Consider the following 19,053-nt stretch of genomic DNA (forward strand, 5'->3'; position numbering starts at 1 on the left):
TACCAGTAGAAGAAGCAAAAAAAATGTAGGGGACTATTTAGGAAAACCTCTCACACAAAGCTGCTAGGTGAGAGGAGAAACACGTCTTTCTGGATGAATTGGTGGAGGGAGAGGACCTCTGGAAGCTGTGGGCTCAGGGGCTGAATTCTTGTTCCAAATTCCACTTCAGCAGTGACACTGGATCTTTTTAAACTGGAGGCTGTGATGTTAGTCATGTCACATTGTTTCCAGGGCACAGCAAAGCCCTCTGCCACCACCCCAAGCAAGGTGAGCACAGCAGACCCAGAGATGATAGGCAGGTCGAACCAAGAGTGCAAATCATCAGGCAGGTTGGTAGTGATGAGGCAAGGGTGCTAGTCTCTTCTCCCAGGTAACAAGTGGTAGGACGAGTGGAAACGGCCTCAAGCTGCGCCAGGGAAGGTTTAGATTGGATATCAGGAAAAATTTCTTCACCGAAAGGGTTATCAAACATGGGAACAGGCTGCCCAGGGAAGTGGTGGAGTCACCATCCCTGGAGGTATTTAAAAGATGTGTAGAAGTGGTGCTTAGGGACATGGTTTAGTGGTGGCCTCGGCAGTGTTAGGTTAACAGTTGGACTCGATGATCTTAAAGGTCCTTTCCAACCAAAACGATTCTATGATTCTGTGATTCTGTTCTAAGTCCAAGGTCAAGCCAGAAACCTGAGTCAACAAATCAGGTTCAGGTCTGGTGATGGTAACCAGGGTAAATCACAATCCAGTGATTGCTGGGCAAGTCTATCCTTGCTAAACCAGCAGGTCCAAGGTCAAGCCATGAAGACAGGCTGCAGCTCAGTCTGGATCAATGAGGTATGTCTGTGATGAAGCTGCAGACAGATGCACCTACAGCATTGCTCAGGCAGGGACTGAAAGCCCAAGGGAGGCTGGCCGGCGCTAAGACCTAATAGCAGACTCAGCCCTGACACAGGTACAAGAGATTGACCTTGTTTTCATTCATTTTCATACAAGAGATTGTTCCCAAGTGTTCATAGTAAGCTGAAAACAAGTAAAAGCAAACCCCTTCCAGGTCAGAACTTCTCCATAACTTACATTTGCCATGCTGCTACAGTAACAAGAGCATGAAGGTAGGCAGAGCTCAGCTGTTTTTAGCACTGTGCCATCTGTGCCTACTCACAAGTTCCTCATCCAGCTCACTACAACCACACAGCAGATTTTAGAACCACGTCCTTGCTGACTTGCCACCTCCATGGCACACTTGTAAACAGAGGCTTCCCTTGAATCGCTTTGGTGGCTTCCCTCTCCTTATTACATTGAGTTTCTTCACCCTGTTTTTATGATACTACCACTAATTTCTCCTTTCCCTGCTTATTCACTGATGTCTCTGCCAATCATGATTGTCTTGAGGCACTTTGCTTGCAATAAAACTTTTATCTAATTTTAACTATTTTTACTTAAACAACTTTGTGTGTATCCATTCTGAATTGTGTTTTAGGGTTGAGTAAAAGGTCATCACATACAGAGTCTCTGCAGTTTTGTGAAGCCTTCATTCCCTGTGGCTTTGCCAGACTTTATCATCATTTCCTGATGGGCCATTTGGAATATTAAATAAATGATATTAACAAAGCATCAAAAGACTATAGCAGTTTTGAAGGAAGGATCTGTAGCAATATGTACAAAGAAAGTGACATTTTTGGTTTTATTGTCACTTTGAAGAGGGCCTATAGCATTCTTACATGGAATTTTTCTTGCATTTAAGCTGCAACTTTAGATATTTTATAACATTAAGTAATTCAAAATGATAAATGAGAGACTTGAGAAATTATGGGGATAAAGATGCATCGTAATTACAGTAGCCCTAATGCAAGCAGAGTAGAAAATAAAAATAACAAACATTAGAATTAAAGAAAACTAATATACATGAATTAAAGAAAAGTTGAATGAAAGGAAAGAGTTAAAAGAGCAGTGCTGCTCAGGGGTACATGGGCCAGGTATCCCACTGCTCAGATAAACAGCACATATAAGAAGAGAGGAACAGACTTTGTATCCTTTGTTCTATAACCCACCATGTACAAGACATAGATATTACACAACCATGAAAATGCTATATTTTTATTCTGTATACTTCCACTTTGAGAGCCATCCCTGTGGTAGTGTGACCTAATCAGATATTCCTCTTTACCTAAGGGAGGAGGCCCATGGATTTTTAAGCAGCCTTATTTAAACTCCTGGCTAAGAAAACCTTCAATAAAGGAGTGTGTGTCATTCGCAAAGGCCTGTTGATTAAAGATGGAGGCTTTGCTTTAGCAGGATTTGCATGAGGAAGAACAAAACATCTGTGTCAATCTGCTCATATGACGCAAGGTCCCCTAACAGTTCCTTCCACAGAGAAATTAATTTCAACCATCCGTTGTTAATTGAGTTCTGATTTCCAGCTCTGTGTAAACCTTTTTTTTCAGGGGTAGCTGTACCACAGATGAACTCTGGGTGCTGTAACCAACTCAAGTTGCAGTTTCCACATGACTGCCACTTTGCTGCCTTTTTGTCTATTGTCTTTACTCAGAGTTGTATTCGTTCTTAAAATGAGGGGCCATCCTCTACAGGTGCAATTCAGTACAATAAAGTGCAATGCAAAAGAATGAAGAAGCAAAGTTCTCAGCCACATCAATGATTCATACGCTACTAATTTGTTTTAGTATCTTAAGAGGAGTTAAGTTAGTTTCCCAAAAATTTGCCCTGACAACAGCAATAAAAAGGCATGTTCATGAAATTCAGTTTCATTTCCTAGATGAGAATAAGTTTCAGTTTCTTTTCCTTCTGATCATGGTAGCAGTTTCATTTCTCTGCTGTTAGCCAGACAGTGTATAAATAGCCTGGCTGAGCCTTGCAATGCTTCAGTGGATTCCACACCATCAGAAAGCGAAATGTCTGACCGAAATGTCCGTAACGCTGGTTTCACTTCCTCTGGGATCAAAGGAGGATCGCTTGCTTCATCGCTGATGTCCCGAGAAGCAAGAGTGTCTGGGGGAGGCGTACATTCTAGAGGCCCTACTGCTACTCTCCAAGTAATGGGTATGAGCAATGATGTTGTGTGTGTGTGGTTTTGTGGTTTAGTGCATAGGACCAAACAATTTTTTTCCTTGAAAATAAGCTTTTTTTCCTTGAAAATAATCTCTTTTCTCCTACATTCCTCTATTGCACTGAAGACAAAAGATTCCTGTATTTAACTGCATGTTATGAGTGGGATGCTATTAAGGGTGTTTTCTGTGTATGTACATATGCATGAACGTACACATGCATATGTGGTATTCATGAGATTCAGGACAGTGTGTATTTGAAGTTTGTGCTGTTTCTTTATTCTGCTAGGAATCATCAATAATATGGAAAGTCATGGTAGCAATAAGCAATGATACACTTATGCAAGAACATGATCTGTGTACCTACATTTCATATAAATTATCAGATTTCCCTTGCTCTTTACTCACACACATCCATACAGGGAGAACCCATAAAACCTTACGCAAACGCTATAGCAGAGGGAAATTAGCTGCAGTCCAAGAGCTGAATTCACAAAGGGAATATATACACATCCTTGACAGCACATATCTAAGTACTAAAATTAGGCATAGCTGGCTTTCACATGAGCTAACCCTGCAGGTGCTTGCTTTACGGTTGCATGCACAGAGCAATCCCTGACCTGACGACTCCCAGCAGCGTGGCACTTGTTTAACCCCAGATCCCGTGGGATTCATGCACAAGGTATTCTCCCTGCCACTCCTGCCTGTGTGACCTGATTCAGCAGGCATCCTCTAAGCAGGCATAACTCCATGGAAGAGAGTGCCCCATGTAATCCTGCTTTACCCAGCAGCGCAGTAGTTAGCTCACTGACCTTGGATAAAGGCTTAAAAATCCTTTATCTCCGACGTGGCAGGAGTGTGCTAACCAGCAGGCTGGTTATAGGTGGGGATCTCTGCCAAACTGGTCAACCGCTGGTCTACTCCTTTTGTAGTAAGCAGCTAGAAGTCTACTGAAGGATGGAGCTGAACCTGACTCTTCCAGCCATAAAATGGGTGGTTGGACGGGTGAGCTGGCCAGGGTCCAGATTTGGGGCATCTTTTAATAGTAAAAAATGTGATCAGCTTGGCTGGGAGGAAGTGATTTTTTTTTTTAAAGATATGATTTACATTGCTGCCAATATTATTCATATTGTGAGGCTCTCTAGACAGTGAGAGAATAAGTGACATAAGGGTCATTTAGAGAGATACTGCATGTGACTCCTGTGAAGCATTTTCTAATTTTTGCTCTGTATGATTTGATCAGTGAGTTTAGGTTACTGAATACAGTGTTCAGTGAATATTCAATAGCAAAGAGCTTAAGGGATGGTAGCAGCAGAGGGACAGAATATGAGACAGTCAGGAGAGAAGGACCAAGAGAGTGAAGAGCAGGAAGAGCCGCTCTCAGGCACCACGCTGCATTAGCAGCAAAGATCCTGGCACACAGGAGATGCCAGTTACTTAGTCTAATTGTACACTAGGGCAGAGTCAGCTGCACAATCTTGCCTTCTGTTACAGATAAGGGTGGTACAGCAGCACTCAGCACACCCATAACCAGTGGCAAACTCTTCAGTGGCGATGCCCTATAGAGAGCATGAAGTTGCGGTTTCTAAACTAAAAGACTGAAGACTTGTATCCCTCCATGTGCTGAGAATGTTTAGAAGAGGGAGAAGCAAAGTAAACATTTAACAATGCCCAGTTTTATTCTTGCAATGTCGGTATCAGCTACGGACTTTTATGGAAACCCCTATTTTGGTGAAGAGAAATATGTGTGACTCAAGGAAACCTTAGCCATGCCTACAGGAGATACTCCAAAAGAGCTTTTATCCATGTGAAAAATGCTCGCTCTGTAACATTGCCAAGGCAGGTGTGAGCTTTGGCTCCCTGCAGCAGGAGAGCTTGCCACACATTCTTCGCCTGATTGAGAGCTAAGAGGGCCTGATTTCATTTCCGCAGGTGCTCACTGAAATCTCTCACTCTTCAAACACATCTTCTTAACCTTTTTATTCAGACTGTAACCCCTCCTCCCCCCAGAACAAACACACTCGAAGGAGCGGCTGATTCTGCAGCAGGGCATGAGTATTGTTCAGTATCACTTTACAGAAGATGTTATAACAAGCTCATCACCAAAATATTTGAGCATCCTCCAGGAATGCTTTAAGCATCATTGCTAACATTTGTCATTGCTGATGCTTTACTACTCTCCCAGGAGAGGAAGAGTTTGCAATGGAATACTTTGCTTGGGGCTTATTTGTAATGAGATGGAGACGTACATATAAGTTGGCCACCGGATACCACAGCTTGCTGTGTTTGGATTCCACAGATATCTATTATGCATAGGTTTATGCTATGGAAAGTGAAGTGAAAGGAACATATTCATCACCTGGAACAGTAGGTGGTGAGGTCTGCAACAATCCTTAGTTCCTGTAGGGGTTTGATCCACAGTCCTCAGGCAGCTCCTCAGAAAATTGCCATTTCAGCAGAGATGAACTTTGCTGAAACTGTTTTGGAGATCCAAATTTATCAAAAACAGTCTGTGCAAGAGTCGTAGATTTTCTTTGTGTTCTGGGAACATTCACAAAACACTGCAAATGTCCTTTCCCCAAGGCAGCAGCTAAAAAGCAAGTATACTGATGGAACAAGTCAAGTAATCAGCAGTCTCTTCGTCTTTTCATACATTTGCTAGCCTTGAATTTTTTTAAACCATAGTAGTTTATAATTATCCTGTAAGGTTCCTTCCAGTCACTAACATCTCCTTTGTAACTGTTCTAGGTGCTAAAGGCTCAACCCATTCATCAGGTTTTACGAGCAGCGGGATCTCCAGTGGATCTCAAGCCTCCCGCATGATGTCCCAGGAGGCCAGATCCCACGGAGGTGGAACTCCCAGGGGTGGTACAACTTCCACTGTCCAGTCCGTCTGTAAGTGAGGGTCCTCCTAATAAAGATGAAATAACAAATGACTTCTGAGAAGTCAGTAATATTTCAGCTCAATTGTGCATTTACTAGATGAAGGGATGTAAATAAGAGAAGTGGCTGCATTGTACTTGAAGCGACATTTCTCCTGTTTGTTGCTTTATACTTGGTGGGAAGCCGAAACTAGGGAATTAGTGGAAATAACTACACCATAAAGTTACAAAGATATGGGTGGATAGCAGAGACAGAAATCTGAAACACATAGTGACAGACAAAGGCCAGTGGAGGTTTAGGTTTTGCTTTCATCAGCACCACAGTGGAAGTTCATTAATTTTTGTTTCGAACATGAATTCAGGACCAAACCAAGAGCTTCACATTTGAACATACGAAACAGATTAAGTGGGAGGAAACAGTGAAACATGAGAATTGAGTTATCAGGCTGACAGACAGAAATCATTAGTCCACTTCTTGTGGCCTTTTAGAACAGTTTAGCTTCCTTTCCTTTAAAGGAAATTCACTGGGTCAGAAGCAGAGAGATCTACCTGCACTTACCAGCTAAAGCAGAGAACAGCACAAGTTTTCCTCATCCCCTTGCCAAGTTAATGCAGCCCACACCTAGATAAATCAAACCAAGGTATGAGGAAGCCTAGTCTATACCTGAATGCATCAGTAAGGGTGCTAATTATGGTAGTGGGATCCTGAGAGGTTTGGAAGAGAATTGGAGACAGCATTGACGTTCTTAATTTCAAAAAGTGTCTTTCAAAGTGTAACACAGACCTTTGGTCTCTGACCTGGAAACATTTGTTAGCAACTTTGCTTTGAGTTGTTCTCACACATTTCTTTGTATTTGTCCTTAGCAATGGGTGGCAAAGGAGGAAGACACTGAAGAGAAGAAAAACAGCAATCTAGAAGTAAGCTCTGCAAGCAGTTCATCCTTTACCAACACAGTCATTCAACAGCTTCTCCCCTTCTTTACTCTTCCTGTCACGGACATGAAAAGCAAAGCCTTTTTCACATGCACAAATAAAGTTTTATTAAAATGATGGATTATTGCATGAAATTAGTGGGGATGGGAAGGAGAGGCAGTTTCTTCCTTGGTTAAACATTCTCTGAAGTGCAGGCACATACAAACACAAGCCGATCAATGGAAGCTAAGGTGCTTTGGACTGCAAGGGTGTCTTACAAAAATCCTGAGTTTAGCAACACTAGACTCTCCAATTACAGGTAGCTTGCTTTGTTTATTTTACAAAAAGTGACCACAGTGCAAAAGTCACCCTGTTGTGAGAGAGAAGCATAGAAACACTTGATAAGGGGCATCCAGCAGTTCCCTTTGGATGTACTTCTAGTGGGATATCAAATTAAATTCTACTTCACTAAAAATCCACATAAGCAAATGAGAAGAGATCCCAAGAAATTTCATACTTCAGAGATGCACCTGATATTTGTAACCCTCTACTATTTCTAAGGTCCCTTTCACCTTAATATTTCAAGTACCTGTTTGTTTACTGAGAGTTGTCAGCTTTGTCACATTGTAACGAAAACTACTCCTGTAAAATCATGTGATACCTGAGAACAGGTAAGGAAGGGAGCCCATCTTCTCTGGTGTAGGCCTAGGTGTTAGCTTTCATATTTGAGTATCCCGAACTGTTTTGTTCACTGCAAAGGAAATGCAGCAACATAATCACACGTGGGTTTTTTTTTTTACCATCTGACACTTTTTAACTTGACTTGAGGGGTAGTTTACATGCTGACATGCATGTGAAATCTTCCCTGCTCATTGCCTGCATGCTGGCTATCTACTGCTAAATTGTTACCACTGCCATACATATCTTATTGTATTCTGTTGTACTCTCTAATAAATAAAGACAAGGAATTAAGAACGCCATGACCAGGTGAAATGAAAATTAAAAAAAATTTAAGCTGTTACAGAGAAAAATAAATGAAGTATTCAGGACTCACAGACAGCAACCAGCCTGCAAATCTGAGTGAGAAATGTGGGGCATGCTCTCTGAAATTGTATTTTAGGCTTAATTTTCATCCTTTCTCCCAGCCTGTCTCTATTCTCCTCTAGCATCTCTCCAGATCTCAGGCACCTCTCTGCAACAATGATTTTCACACATGCCCCAGTCGCCATTAAGCACAAGGCAAAAAGTCTGGCCGTATATAAACAATAGGATCTGGAAACTGGTGTCACCAACCCCTGAAGAGGGAAGGGAGGAGGAGGCTGCTGGGTTTACTCTGACGAAGTTTGTGTCTGGTTCTTCTGTTCTGCTTCTCCCTGCTTATAACAGGCCTGGCTTTCCCACTGTCCTCACCAAAACAGCCTCCAATGAAGCAATCCCCTTTCCCTCTCACTTTCAAACCTGTTCCATAGTCATCCTCAGTCCATTTTACAGCAGCAGCCTCACAACTGCTGCAGGACATCAGCGGGGTCCTGTTAGTTTCCTCTCCTGCCTTGACTCACCCTCTGTGAGAGCTGTGTCGGAGCACTTCGCTGGCTCGGGCACTGTCCCCTGACCTTGTGTCACCTCTAAAAATGGTGTCAGACAGCTGCTGGGGTACAGGTAGACAAAGCTGGCTACATGGTCAAGAGCACTACTAAATTTTTCTAAGGCACTTAATGTTCTCTGCTCGTGGCTGCATCGTCACCATTCTGCCATCTCTTCACACAGGAGGGAGGGAGCACAAGGTCAGTGTAAGGCAATGTGATTTTGACTGAACAGCATTTTATATCTATTTACTACAGAATAAAGGACGTGGGTGAGTAAAAGGCAAAGGAGAAGCTGCGTCCTGTCTTTATTGATTTTTGCAGATCATCAGTGATTCTGCTTTTGCAGCCTTGTCCATCCAGCATAATAAAAACAAAAGCATTGAAACTCTGGATATTTGGCATAGCCTCAGTGCATGTGTGCAAAGATGGACTCAGCAGTTTGCTGCTCTTCAAGTCTGGGCTAGTACATGGCTCTAATTAAGCCATCCTACACTTTCCTCCCAAGGCCTAACACAGCAGCCTGTGACTACTAAAATGTAGCTGTGATCTACCAGCAGACCTTTATTCCCTTCTATGCCCTTAGCACTGTCATGAGGTACAGCAAGAAGGTCTATCCTGGCTGTTTCCCATTCAGAGATTCCCCCATGTGCAAACGCCAAGGTACACTGCCAGAGAGCAGCAAGGACGTAGATTCCCACCAGCAGACGTTCAAACACCTGCTTTAGCTATAATGATGCTAAAGTGAGTCATAACAATGAGACTAATGTAAGAATGACAAGAAATAGTAGAAAAAGTCATGCACATACATAACTCATCAGACAGTTTTGTAAACTGAAGCTGTATTATCTGAGAAACAACACATGACCATTTCATGACAATTAAAGACCTTGCTTCTTATTTTTCTGCAGAGGGGGAAGATTTAAAACTGAGTTTCAGCTTTAATGTTGGCATTTCTTGACCTCAAGTGCTTTTGTCTTGTTAAAAAAATGACTATCATTAGTGAGAGCTGACAAAAGGTATTTATGCCTAAAAGAAGGAAAACCAATCCAAACCAAAGCAAGGATCATGAATCACGTATCATTTCACTTTTCACTTATGCGATTCTGGCATTACTAGTTTGGATTATTTTTCCCATCTTTAGATCTTGTGTTGAAAAGTATCCTAGATGATAGCTTTACTGAGGCAGGGAGTATCCTCAGCTGCATTTGAATTCACTTCACTGAGTCAGCGTAATAGGTCTACAGGAGAACAAAGGTAAATGCTTCCTCCTGAAAACTTTACTCGCAGCCCACTTAAGCAAATTCATATCTACATTATTACAAATGAAGTATTTACATTTTTAACAGAATGTAATTGAAAAGGTCAAATAACAACAAATATGGCAATCTAAATCCCCCATGTCTCTCAATCAATCTTTCTACTACAAATAGAGAGAGCGAGGAAGGAAAAGAGGCAGCCGTGTGTGATTACCAGAGCAATAGCACCGAAGCGATACACTGCAGAAAGCACAGAGCTTTCTGCACAGAAATCAATTTCTCCCATGGGATGGGGTCGATAGTTGTCTGACAGGACAATATACAGGCAATTTAATAGCATTTTATCTAAATGAATCTATTCCTCACCCTCCCCAGCCTCACAGTTCATAAGAAGGCTCTCTTAGTAAAATAGATTTATTTATTTTTTATCATACAACAGGAAAGTATTCATCATTCAGAAGACATTACCATTGTCTCTTAAAAATTGTTTATCCCTGTTAGTTGCTCATTACCTGCAACTCTTTCCCAACATTGCTATTCTAATCAGTTAACTCATGCACGCAGCCCATAAAAATCACTTTCAGTTACTCCAGAAAGATTTTTCTTACCCCCCAAACCTAAACAAAGGTCACCCTTTCAGGAAGAATAAACCCACAAAGCAGGGAAACTCAGTTGGCTTGAAGGTATTGGTATCTGAAATGACATTTTTATGCAAGAAAAAGCTTGTTTTTTGAGGAATGTGTTATACACAGAGATTGGTTATCCAGTGTATCTATTTTAATAGTACTTAATAAGTAATAAATAATAAAGCTGAGCTGATCTTATTAGTGGATATCTGTGTGAAGTAAATGGTAATGAATGAGAATCCCTCATAAGCATAATTCCAAGGATGGATCTTTGGCACGCTGGGAGTTTAGTATTGTGCCCCAAAGGCTCTTGTAAATCCAGCTGCAGTTCTTGCTCATCATTTAGAAGATTAGTGGCTGATAAGCGACAGTCAAGCCTTATTAGAACAGGCTAAGGCAACAGGAAACATTAATTGGGTAATTTAATGCACAAGGAGACAATAAATGCCTGCATTGTGGTTCAGATGCTGTTTCCTCTATTGATTCGTTCATGTCTTATTTTGTGAAATTCTCACAAATTCTTGGTGGAGAGAATGTAAGACAAAGTCTGAGTTTAAAAACACCAGAATACATTTATCTCCTGCGGCTCCGCTTTACCTCTTTTGTTAATAAGGGACCTATCAGAAGCCCTGCCCTTGGCAGCCAAAGAATGAAGACTACTCCCTTGCCCAAGGACTCCTCCAACAAAGCAGAGGAGAGACACAAGGTATAGCAGCTATCTGCAGTGAAATGGTGTCTCAGCATCTCACTTGTGTTATGGTTTCACCACAGCACGTGAACACAGCAGGAGTGCTGTGACTCAGGGAGGAAGCCCAGTCTCTCTTTTCCTCTAGAAAGCTGGGAGCACTTAACAAAGCCCTCTTCTCTTCCACCGTTCTGAAGGAGATGTAGAAATAGTTGCTGGACAGATCTTCCTCTGAAACTAAGGAAGACGAGAGGAAACTCCTGATGGGTGTTTCTTTTCTGCCTAATGCCAGAATTAACCCACTCATGAGTGGATTCACTCAGTCCCCTCAGTGGTGGGTATTCGTGTCTAGAACACCAAAATCTCTCAGTTACATACCAGCTCCTCATCTGAATCCCATTCTAAGATCTCCTTCCCTGAGATATCTTTCCCACAGATGAAAAGGAGAGAAAAGAGGTCTTCTACAGTGGAAGAAACTCAACATGAGAAAGGGAGTCTCCTTTACTTAGCTGACCTAGGCACTCTTTCCCTCTCATTTTCTAGCACTGTAACTTGGAAGATTTGGGGTGATAATTCATGGACACTTTATTTTAATAATTTACATTGCAGCAATTTAAATATTAAAATGCAGTTTGAAAGCATGCAAGCATCATTAATTTCAAATAAACATTGTACATTATGCTCTGTTTAACAGCATCCAGTCTCACTTTTTGTAGCTTTATTCCACTTTCAAGCACGGCTTTTGAATCATTCCTTTCAAAGATTCCCAGCCACAGCCTCTCCCTTCCACCCAGAAGCTTGGCACTGTTCCTGCTGTGAGCAAGGTTCCCCGTGTCTGTGGCACTGGCTGGAAGGGTCACTCCTCATTGCTTGCTGCAGCAAAACTCACTGTGGGCAGAGCACCCTTACGCCTCAAGTTTCTTCAGGACCGTCATGTTTGAAGTTGGTGTCCTCTTCACACCTCCCCATATTTAACGAAGGAGGTAGCCTCCCTGACTCCATTTAGCATATGATGGGGTGCTGCAGGGTGGCTATCAACAGATCCATAAAGTCATGAAAGCCTTGGTAGAAGAGGCAGGATCCAACAACAACCCAGCACAACATCCTCTCCACCACCACACTAACCATCGCTCTAGCTGCACTCTGCGTCTCCCCAAGGACTGACAAAATCACAACAACCCGAGAGTGTCCACTAGACCAAAAATATTTGTAGTTGCACATAACACTATGCAGGACAGCCAGTGGTGGACCTATTCTGCTGTACACAATGTAAGGATAAGTCAAGGCAGATCTCCACATCTTAGAAGATCTGACTGTCTACCTGGAGCAAGACCACCACATTCCTTTCAAACCAGCAACTAGGTACCCAGTAGCTGGGTTAAGCAGGTTAGCCCATTTCCTCTTCTGGAGAGAAGGAGACCCCAATGCTCTTTCTTTGGGCTTTCATTCTGCTGAAGTTCTGAGTGTTGTAGCCATACTGAAAAACAATTAAATTGTGCAGGCTGCACACAACAGTCCATTTCCTTAGCGCCTCACATATTAAAGAGACACAATTAATAGTTCCATTCAAATACACAGTAATACAAAAGGTTGTAAGTACATTCCCTTATAAAAATATTCATCATTAATGATTACAGTAATTAACTTAAAATAGTTCTCCATCCTTCTCTGTATCACTTTGGGGGAAAAGTGAGCATTGAAATATAATCTGGTTTAGTGCTCATCTAATACAAGCAATATTTTATCTAAGCTATCTTGTTTTTACTCATTGTTTGGTTTGTTGGTTTTTTTTTAAAGAATGCCTAAATGTAGAAATAAATAAATAAATAGATTTCCCTTAATGTCATAAAATTTCATAGAAAATATTGTCCCTAAGGAAAAAAAGTGTATGCTACAAAACCAGTTCTTAAAATTCAGATGTTGCTTTTTTGCAGTCTTTTGCAATTGGAATTTCCACCCAGCCAAGATTTTTACTGGCCAGTTTTAAGCTACCTCTGCAATTTATGTTTATACATAAACAGCTCTGATTTTAATTGCTATCAACTTCTTATACTTGATAGATGGTCTTAAACATTTTTTGCCTCCAGAGACTATTTTCTTTGCCAAGTATTGACACACTTTCAAGATTTATACTTCTCTAAGGAACAAAGTTTACAATAAAATATAATGTATTCCGTGGCTGTGAATGGTAATGTTACTAAACAATCCAAAGATATTTCACAACTGATAGTTATTTCCCTTTCACACCCAGCACGACACTGTTTTAGTCCTACTATAGACTTAGGTTTTTAAAAAAAACCAAAATGCCTAATTTGCCTAATATAATGTTTCAGAGATCCAATATTACTTAATTTAGGTTTCCTTCCACTAGAGCCATTATTGGACTAATGATTACACTTTCATTCTTCCCAATAATTGTTTTAAGAGGGTAGCTCTTGTGGAAGGGATTCATTCACTTATGGAATTGGAATAACCCATTACAGAGATCAACTATCACACTGCAGTCAGAAATGGGAATTGTTACAGAAGTGTAAAATACAGTGTCAATAGTACACGTAGTTACTAATTATTAGGCAGACATAACTTGGTAGGTGATCGAAGTCTCATCTAGATCTAAATATTTGGATTGGATCCAGTTTGCTGGTAGCAATCATGGGTCACATTGCCTAGAGAAACCCCAGAGGACAAGGAAGGGTTCTTAGAAAAAATACATCAAGTTGTACCATCTCCATACAACTGCTGTTGCATTACTGCAGAAGTGGCACCATCAAACTCCACCAGTAGCTCTTTTAAAATCAGTTGAAGAGATCTCCAGCACTGAAACAATTCATAGATGTTACTTTAGTGACAAAGTACAGGTCTCAGCCTTTTAAGGATATGCTTTCAAGGGAGAAGCTTTCTTTTTATTATGTTTTTTCCAGCCATTTCAGCTCTTTAATACAGCTTTCTATATTAATCTATTTTGTAAATAGGTAATTTAATGTCACACAGCTCCAAGGAAAAGGAAAGACAGCTCTGGGTTGCTCTCTTTCTATCTTATTGTTACCACTTCTCAAAGATGAGCAGGCATCCCAGCAATAAAAGGAAACACGCTCCATGTATACCATGACCCATCTTCCTCACTGGCTGGGGAATGCAAAGGATGCGATCCAAGAGGGTCTGTAATTTCCCTGGGGTAGGTAGTGATGCAGCCTGTACAAGAGTCATTTGTTGTGAAGTTTTGAATTTTAAACACCCCAGTACCTGCTCAAGGTGAGACTACAATTCCAGGTTACTTGGCTTTTGCCCTGGTGAGGGAGGAGACATTCCCTACCATTTCTATAAGAGATGCTAAAAATTCTAGGAACAAATTATTTTGTCAAAGTAATAATTTCTACAATTACTCATTAGGAGTCCTTGCCCTGGCCATCCTCCCTCTCCCACCCATCTTAGAAGGATTTTTCTAGAGCAAGTAATAGTTTAAACTGCAGACAGAATAAAAACTGAAGAAAGTAGAAAAATGGAAGTGTAAAGAAACAGAAATGAGCAGTTGCTTAAATCTGTTAATAACCAGCTACAGAAACAATGAATGAGAATTATCAGAAAATTGAAGAGACCAAAAAGGAAAATATTCTTGCAGATTTCATCCGTGTAGGAGAAAGCAATAGAAGTGGAGACCTAATTCAGGTTATGGTTCAAAAAGCGTGTAAATGCTTACTTAAACACAAGCTTACTTCAGCATTTATACACAAATGCTTAGGAAGTTCTTCATGTTCTGCCATCATGAAGTTAGTTTTTACTTGGGCCTGGTATTTTCATAGACTCATAGAATGGTTTGGGTTGGAAGGGACCTTAAAGATCATCTAGTTCCAACTCTCTGCCACGGGCAGGGGCACCTTCCACTAGACCAGGTTGCTCAAAGCCCCATCCAACCTGGCCTTGAACGCTGCCAGGGAGGGGGCAGCCACAGCTTCTTTCGGCAACCTGTTCCAGTGTCTCACCACCCTCACAGTAAAGAATTTCTTCCTAAGATCTAATCTAAATCTGCCATCTTTCAGTTTAAAACAATTCCCCCTCGTCCTGTCATTACTTGCCCTTGTAAAAAGCCCCTCTCCCGCTTTCCTGTAGGCCCCCTTCAGGCACTGGAAGGCTGCTAGAAGGTCTCCCCAGAGCCTTCTCTTCTCCAGGCTGAACAGCCCCAACTCTCTCAGCCTGTCTTCATAGGAGAGGTGCTCCAGCCCTCTGATCATCTTCGTGGCCCTCCTCTGGACTCGCTCCAACAGCTCCATGTCCTTCTTATGTTGGGGGCCCCAGAGCTGGATGCAATACTCCAGGTGGGGTCTCACGAGAGTGGAGTAAAGGGGCAGAATCACCCAGCCACAAATTCACATTTTGTTTTGCAAAGATTTTTTGCAATATCACTAGTGAAATTGCAACAAAAAAATTATTAGGATATAAATTAACTCTAGAAATTTATTTCAAGATATAAAACTAATAATTCTTCTATAATGCATTTTATTTTTTCCTTTTGATGCAAGGATATAAATCTGACAGTAAGTTTGTACTAGTCCAATAGAGGACTTACAAAAGACAGTGGATGAGATAATTAATTTCTGATTATTCATATTTATTTTATCTTTAGCATAAATAGATTATGAAAATACTCTGTTCCATGGCTGGTGCTTTTCTGATTAATTTTAAATTACGTGTGGAATATTCTCAAGAAGAGAGATACTGAAAATATAAATTTATTATCATTTTGACTCCTGTTGGCTCCTGTGCTTAAAAACGGTATACACACAGAGAGGTTAATGGCATTATGATTTTCAGATAATCTGTTTTTAAACTGCTGACTTGGAAACTGTGAGATTAATAGCACTGAGAACATGTAAAGGTCTGAAGGTAATAGGATTACAATTTAATATTAACTAAGTGTTTCTTGGGGGTCTGCTGTAGCAGTGCCTCATCTCTAGGATACACTGGAGTAATTAGTCTATAGTGGCATACAGTGGTGATGCATGATAACTGCAGCTTTTGCCTGCTGCAGTTAGGGTTTTCCGTTCACTGGTAACTAGTTTTTATTTGTAATACCTGTCATAAACAGGCACGGAGCAAGCTTGCAATGCTCTTGCCCTAAGCTGATGCTGATCAGGGGGAGACCAGTTCTCAGAGTCCCATGCTGATCCAAATGCACAAGGAAAGGTTTGTTTGCTTTTCTTCCAGATAGCAGAATTGCAAAAAAAAGGTCTGCTCTCACTTCTGCTACGCTCCAGGACTGGTGATATTGGACAGTTTCTTTAGTGGAGCCTGTTGTAGCCCAGGGTAGCCAGAGGCGATGGGTGTTGTGCTGGCTGCAGGACAGAAGGACAAAGGGAGTGGCAGCTCCTGCTGTACTTTCATCTAAATCTCTTAATTCTCTTCCTCCTCGTTTTGCTAATTAAATGTATCCGTGTGAAAGGAGTTGGCCTCCATCCCATGTTGCCATGCTGTCTGGAATCACAGGGTAATTCATCTCTGCTGTCACATATGATTGCCTGACCGAGCCACACCTGAAACAGCAGCCACAGCTAATCCGGGCAGTGAAGTGAGTGTTGTAGAGACTTTCCCCCTGTTGTAGAAGTTTGTAACAGAAGCATTAAGATAGCATGGATGAAGTGTGAGTGGGAAAGGACCCAAGGACATAGCAGAGCAAAGGCTACAGGACCAGCTTTTATTTGTAAACAAGGGCACAGTCAACAGCAGGCAAGCTTGTAAACATCGAAGGTGGTGGTGTTTACATCAAGATCAAAAGGCCCGTGCTTCAACAAGGCCAAAGTACAGCTAGGTCAGCAGAGGACCTAGGTGGGAGGATGGCAAAAAGGCACTTAGTACCTGACATTGCTCCTCCAGGTCACACAGAGGGACTTCTAGCCACACCTTGTGGACACATGCATCTCGCTGCTTGTATGCAGGCTTGAGTGAGTGAAAGCTAGGAGAGCACTGTGAATTTGGTGAGCAAAATGAAAGCATTTAAGTTAGAAAAGTAGGCTAGCAAAAAAAAAAACCCAAAACCCTATACGTCTTCATAATCATTTGAGGGGGGACATTTTAATAATCCCAGTTTGCAGGATAGAATCATAGAATCATAGAATGCTTTCAGTTGGAAGGGACCTTAAAGATCATCTAGTTCCAACCCCCCTGCCACGGTCAGGGATACGTTTCCACTAGAACAGGTTGCTCAAAGCCTCATCCAATCTGGCCATAAACACTGCCAGGGAGAGGGCATCCACAACTTCTCTGGGCGACCTGTTCCAGTGTCTCACCACCCTCACAGGAAAGAATTTCTTCCTAATATCTAGTCTAAATCTACCCTCTTTCAGTTTAAAACCATTCCCCCTCGTCCTGTCATTACTTGCCCTTGTAAAAAGCCCCTCTCCTGCTTTCCTGTAGGCCCCCTTCAGGTACTGGAAGGCTGCTAGAAGGTCTCCCCAGAGCCTTCTCTTCTCCAGGCTGAACAGCTCCAACTCTCTCAGCCTGGCTTCATGGGAGAGGTGCTCCAGCCCTCTGATCATCTTCGTGGCCCTCCTCTGGTCTCGTTCCAACAGCTCCATGTCCTTCTTATGTTGGGGGCCCCAGAGCTGGATGCAGTACTCCAGGTGGGGTCTCACAAGGATGGGGATGTCCTCACAAAACACAAAGCTTGAGAATTTGATGTACTTCAAGAACTGCTTCCCACAGAATGTCAATGGGATTTAAATGCTGTTATTCGTGCATTTTAAACTCTACCTTTCAGGTAATGTGGAGTTTTGAACCAACAACTTCTGCATTTCACCGAGAAAGTTCAGATTCACAGAGGTCCTCGTGTACTGCATCCACTTAAAAGTAGTGTTACACTCAGTATTGATCCCCTCCTTACCTTCATTCAGCTCAACTGTTCAGATTTCCAGCTATTTTTACACAGTAATTTTGACTCCTTTGCTTGCTAGGGGATGTCTTTATACCAGTAGGAAACAGTTAATGATGTAAAAGCCATAATGACTCAAAGAGTGAAAACCAATAACAAACCCATCAATGTAATACATAGAAGAGAGAAAAAAGGACTGGGGTCTAGTCATAATTTCCCGTCATTTCAAGACCTCTGCAGTTCGATGAACCCTCTTAGGTTAGCAGATGTGAGCCTAGTTTGCACTCACAGTAGCCCTGTGGCAGTACCCTGAGGCAGAAAATGTTATTTGGGAGCAACTGAGGGCAGGAGGAACCGGGAGAAGCTGTCCACAGCCACGCAGCAGAGGAAGGAACCCGGGACTTCCTAGATGACACTGGTACAGACTTTTCCCGCCCCTCCTAGGGAGTCACAGAGGCTCAAAATACACCTTTTAAGTTACTTGCATTACAAGAGCCACGGAACATCCCCATTTCTTGACCCTCTGCTCCCCCACTGGTGTATTCCAGGGTCCATATGTTATCCCTGCCAAAAGCAGCTCTAGCTTTGCTGCCGTTTCCTTCCACCCATACACGAGCTTCCCTTGTTCGGAGGCCTCTGTTAGAAACTCGGTCCCACAGCATCAGAGGCACACAGAGGAAATGGATAACAAATTGCCTAATATCAGTAAAACATACAGTAAAAATATGTGAACACCTGCAGACAAACACCAGTAGAATAAAGAGGAGAAGAGATGAAAGGGAAGGTAGGACGCATGTTTACGAGGGTAAAAGCAATGGCAGTGAACCTCTGGACTGAAGGGAAAAAAAACTAAGTAAGGAGAAGCCATAACCATCTCTAGCTGAGAGGGTAAGGACAACACCTTAGCACACAGTTCTCCTTGTAACCACTTATTAACAACAATGGATCATAGAAATGGTGGCCAGAAGGGACCTCTGGAGGTCATCTCCCACTCAAAGTAGGACTGGTGCCTGCACGAGAGCATGTCAACTTTGTCCAGCTGAGTCCTGAAAACCTTAAAGAATGGAGGTATCTTGAAATGTTTTCATGTGTGTCATTGCCACTGATGTCAACAGAATTTGGAAATTTAAACACGTATGAAAATCTGTGTGTAAAACCATAAAGCTAAACAGTTCTTCCACTAGTGGTAAAA

The 19,053-nt window shown here is 41.9% G+C and overlaps 1 protein-coding gene across 1 annotated transcript; it reads left to right on the forward strand.

Annotated features, from left to right (window-relative positions):
* The first annotated feature begins 2,814 nt into the window (after nt 1–2,814).
* On the forward strand, nt 2,815–6,985 carry LOC137661438 (interferon alpha-inducible protein 27-like protein 2). Its single transcript, XM_068396979.1, has 3 exons — nt 2,815–3,047; nt 5,801–5,947; nt 6,799–6,985. The coding sequence occupies exons 1-3, from the start codon at nt 2,900–2,902 to the stop codon at nt 6,825–6,827; spliced, it is 324 nt and encodes a 107-aa protein (XP_068253080.1). The 5' UTR covers nt 2,815–2,899; the 3' UTR covers nt 6,828–6,985.
* Nucleotides 6,986–19,053: the final 12,068 nt, after the last annotated feature.

This window comes from Nyctibius grandis, chromosome 3 (genome assembly GCF_013368605.1).
Source record: "Nyctibius grandis isolate bNycGra1 chromosome 3, bNycGra1.pri, whole genome shotgun sequence".
Classification (NCBI taxonomy): Eukaryota; Metazoa; Chordata; class Aves; order Nyctibiiformes; family Nyctibiidae; genus Nyctibius; species Nyctibius grandis.

Coding starts and splice junctions, on each gene's coding strand:
- LOC137661438 (XM_068396979.1), top strand. CDS start 2,900: ATGTCTGACCGAAATGTCCGTAACGCTGGTTTCACTTCCTCTGGGATC. Junction 3,048..5,800: donor TGCTACTCTCCAAGTAATGG/GTATGAGCAATG, acceptor TAACTGTTCTAG/GTGCTAAAGGCTCAACCCAT. Junction 5,948..6,798: donor TTCCACTGTCCAGTCCGTCT/GTAAGTGAGGGT, acceptor ATTTGTCCTTAG/CAATGGGTGGCAAAGGAGGA.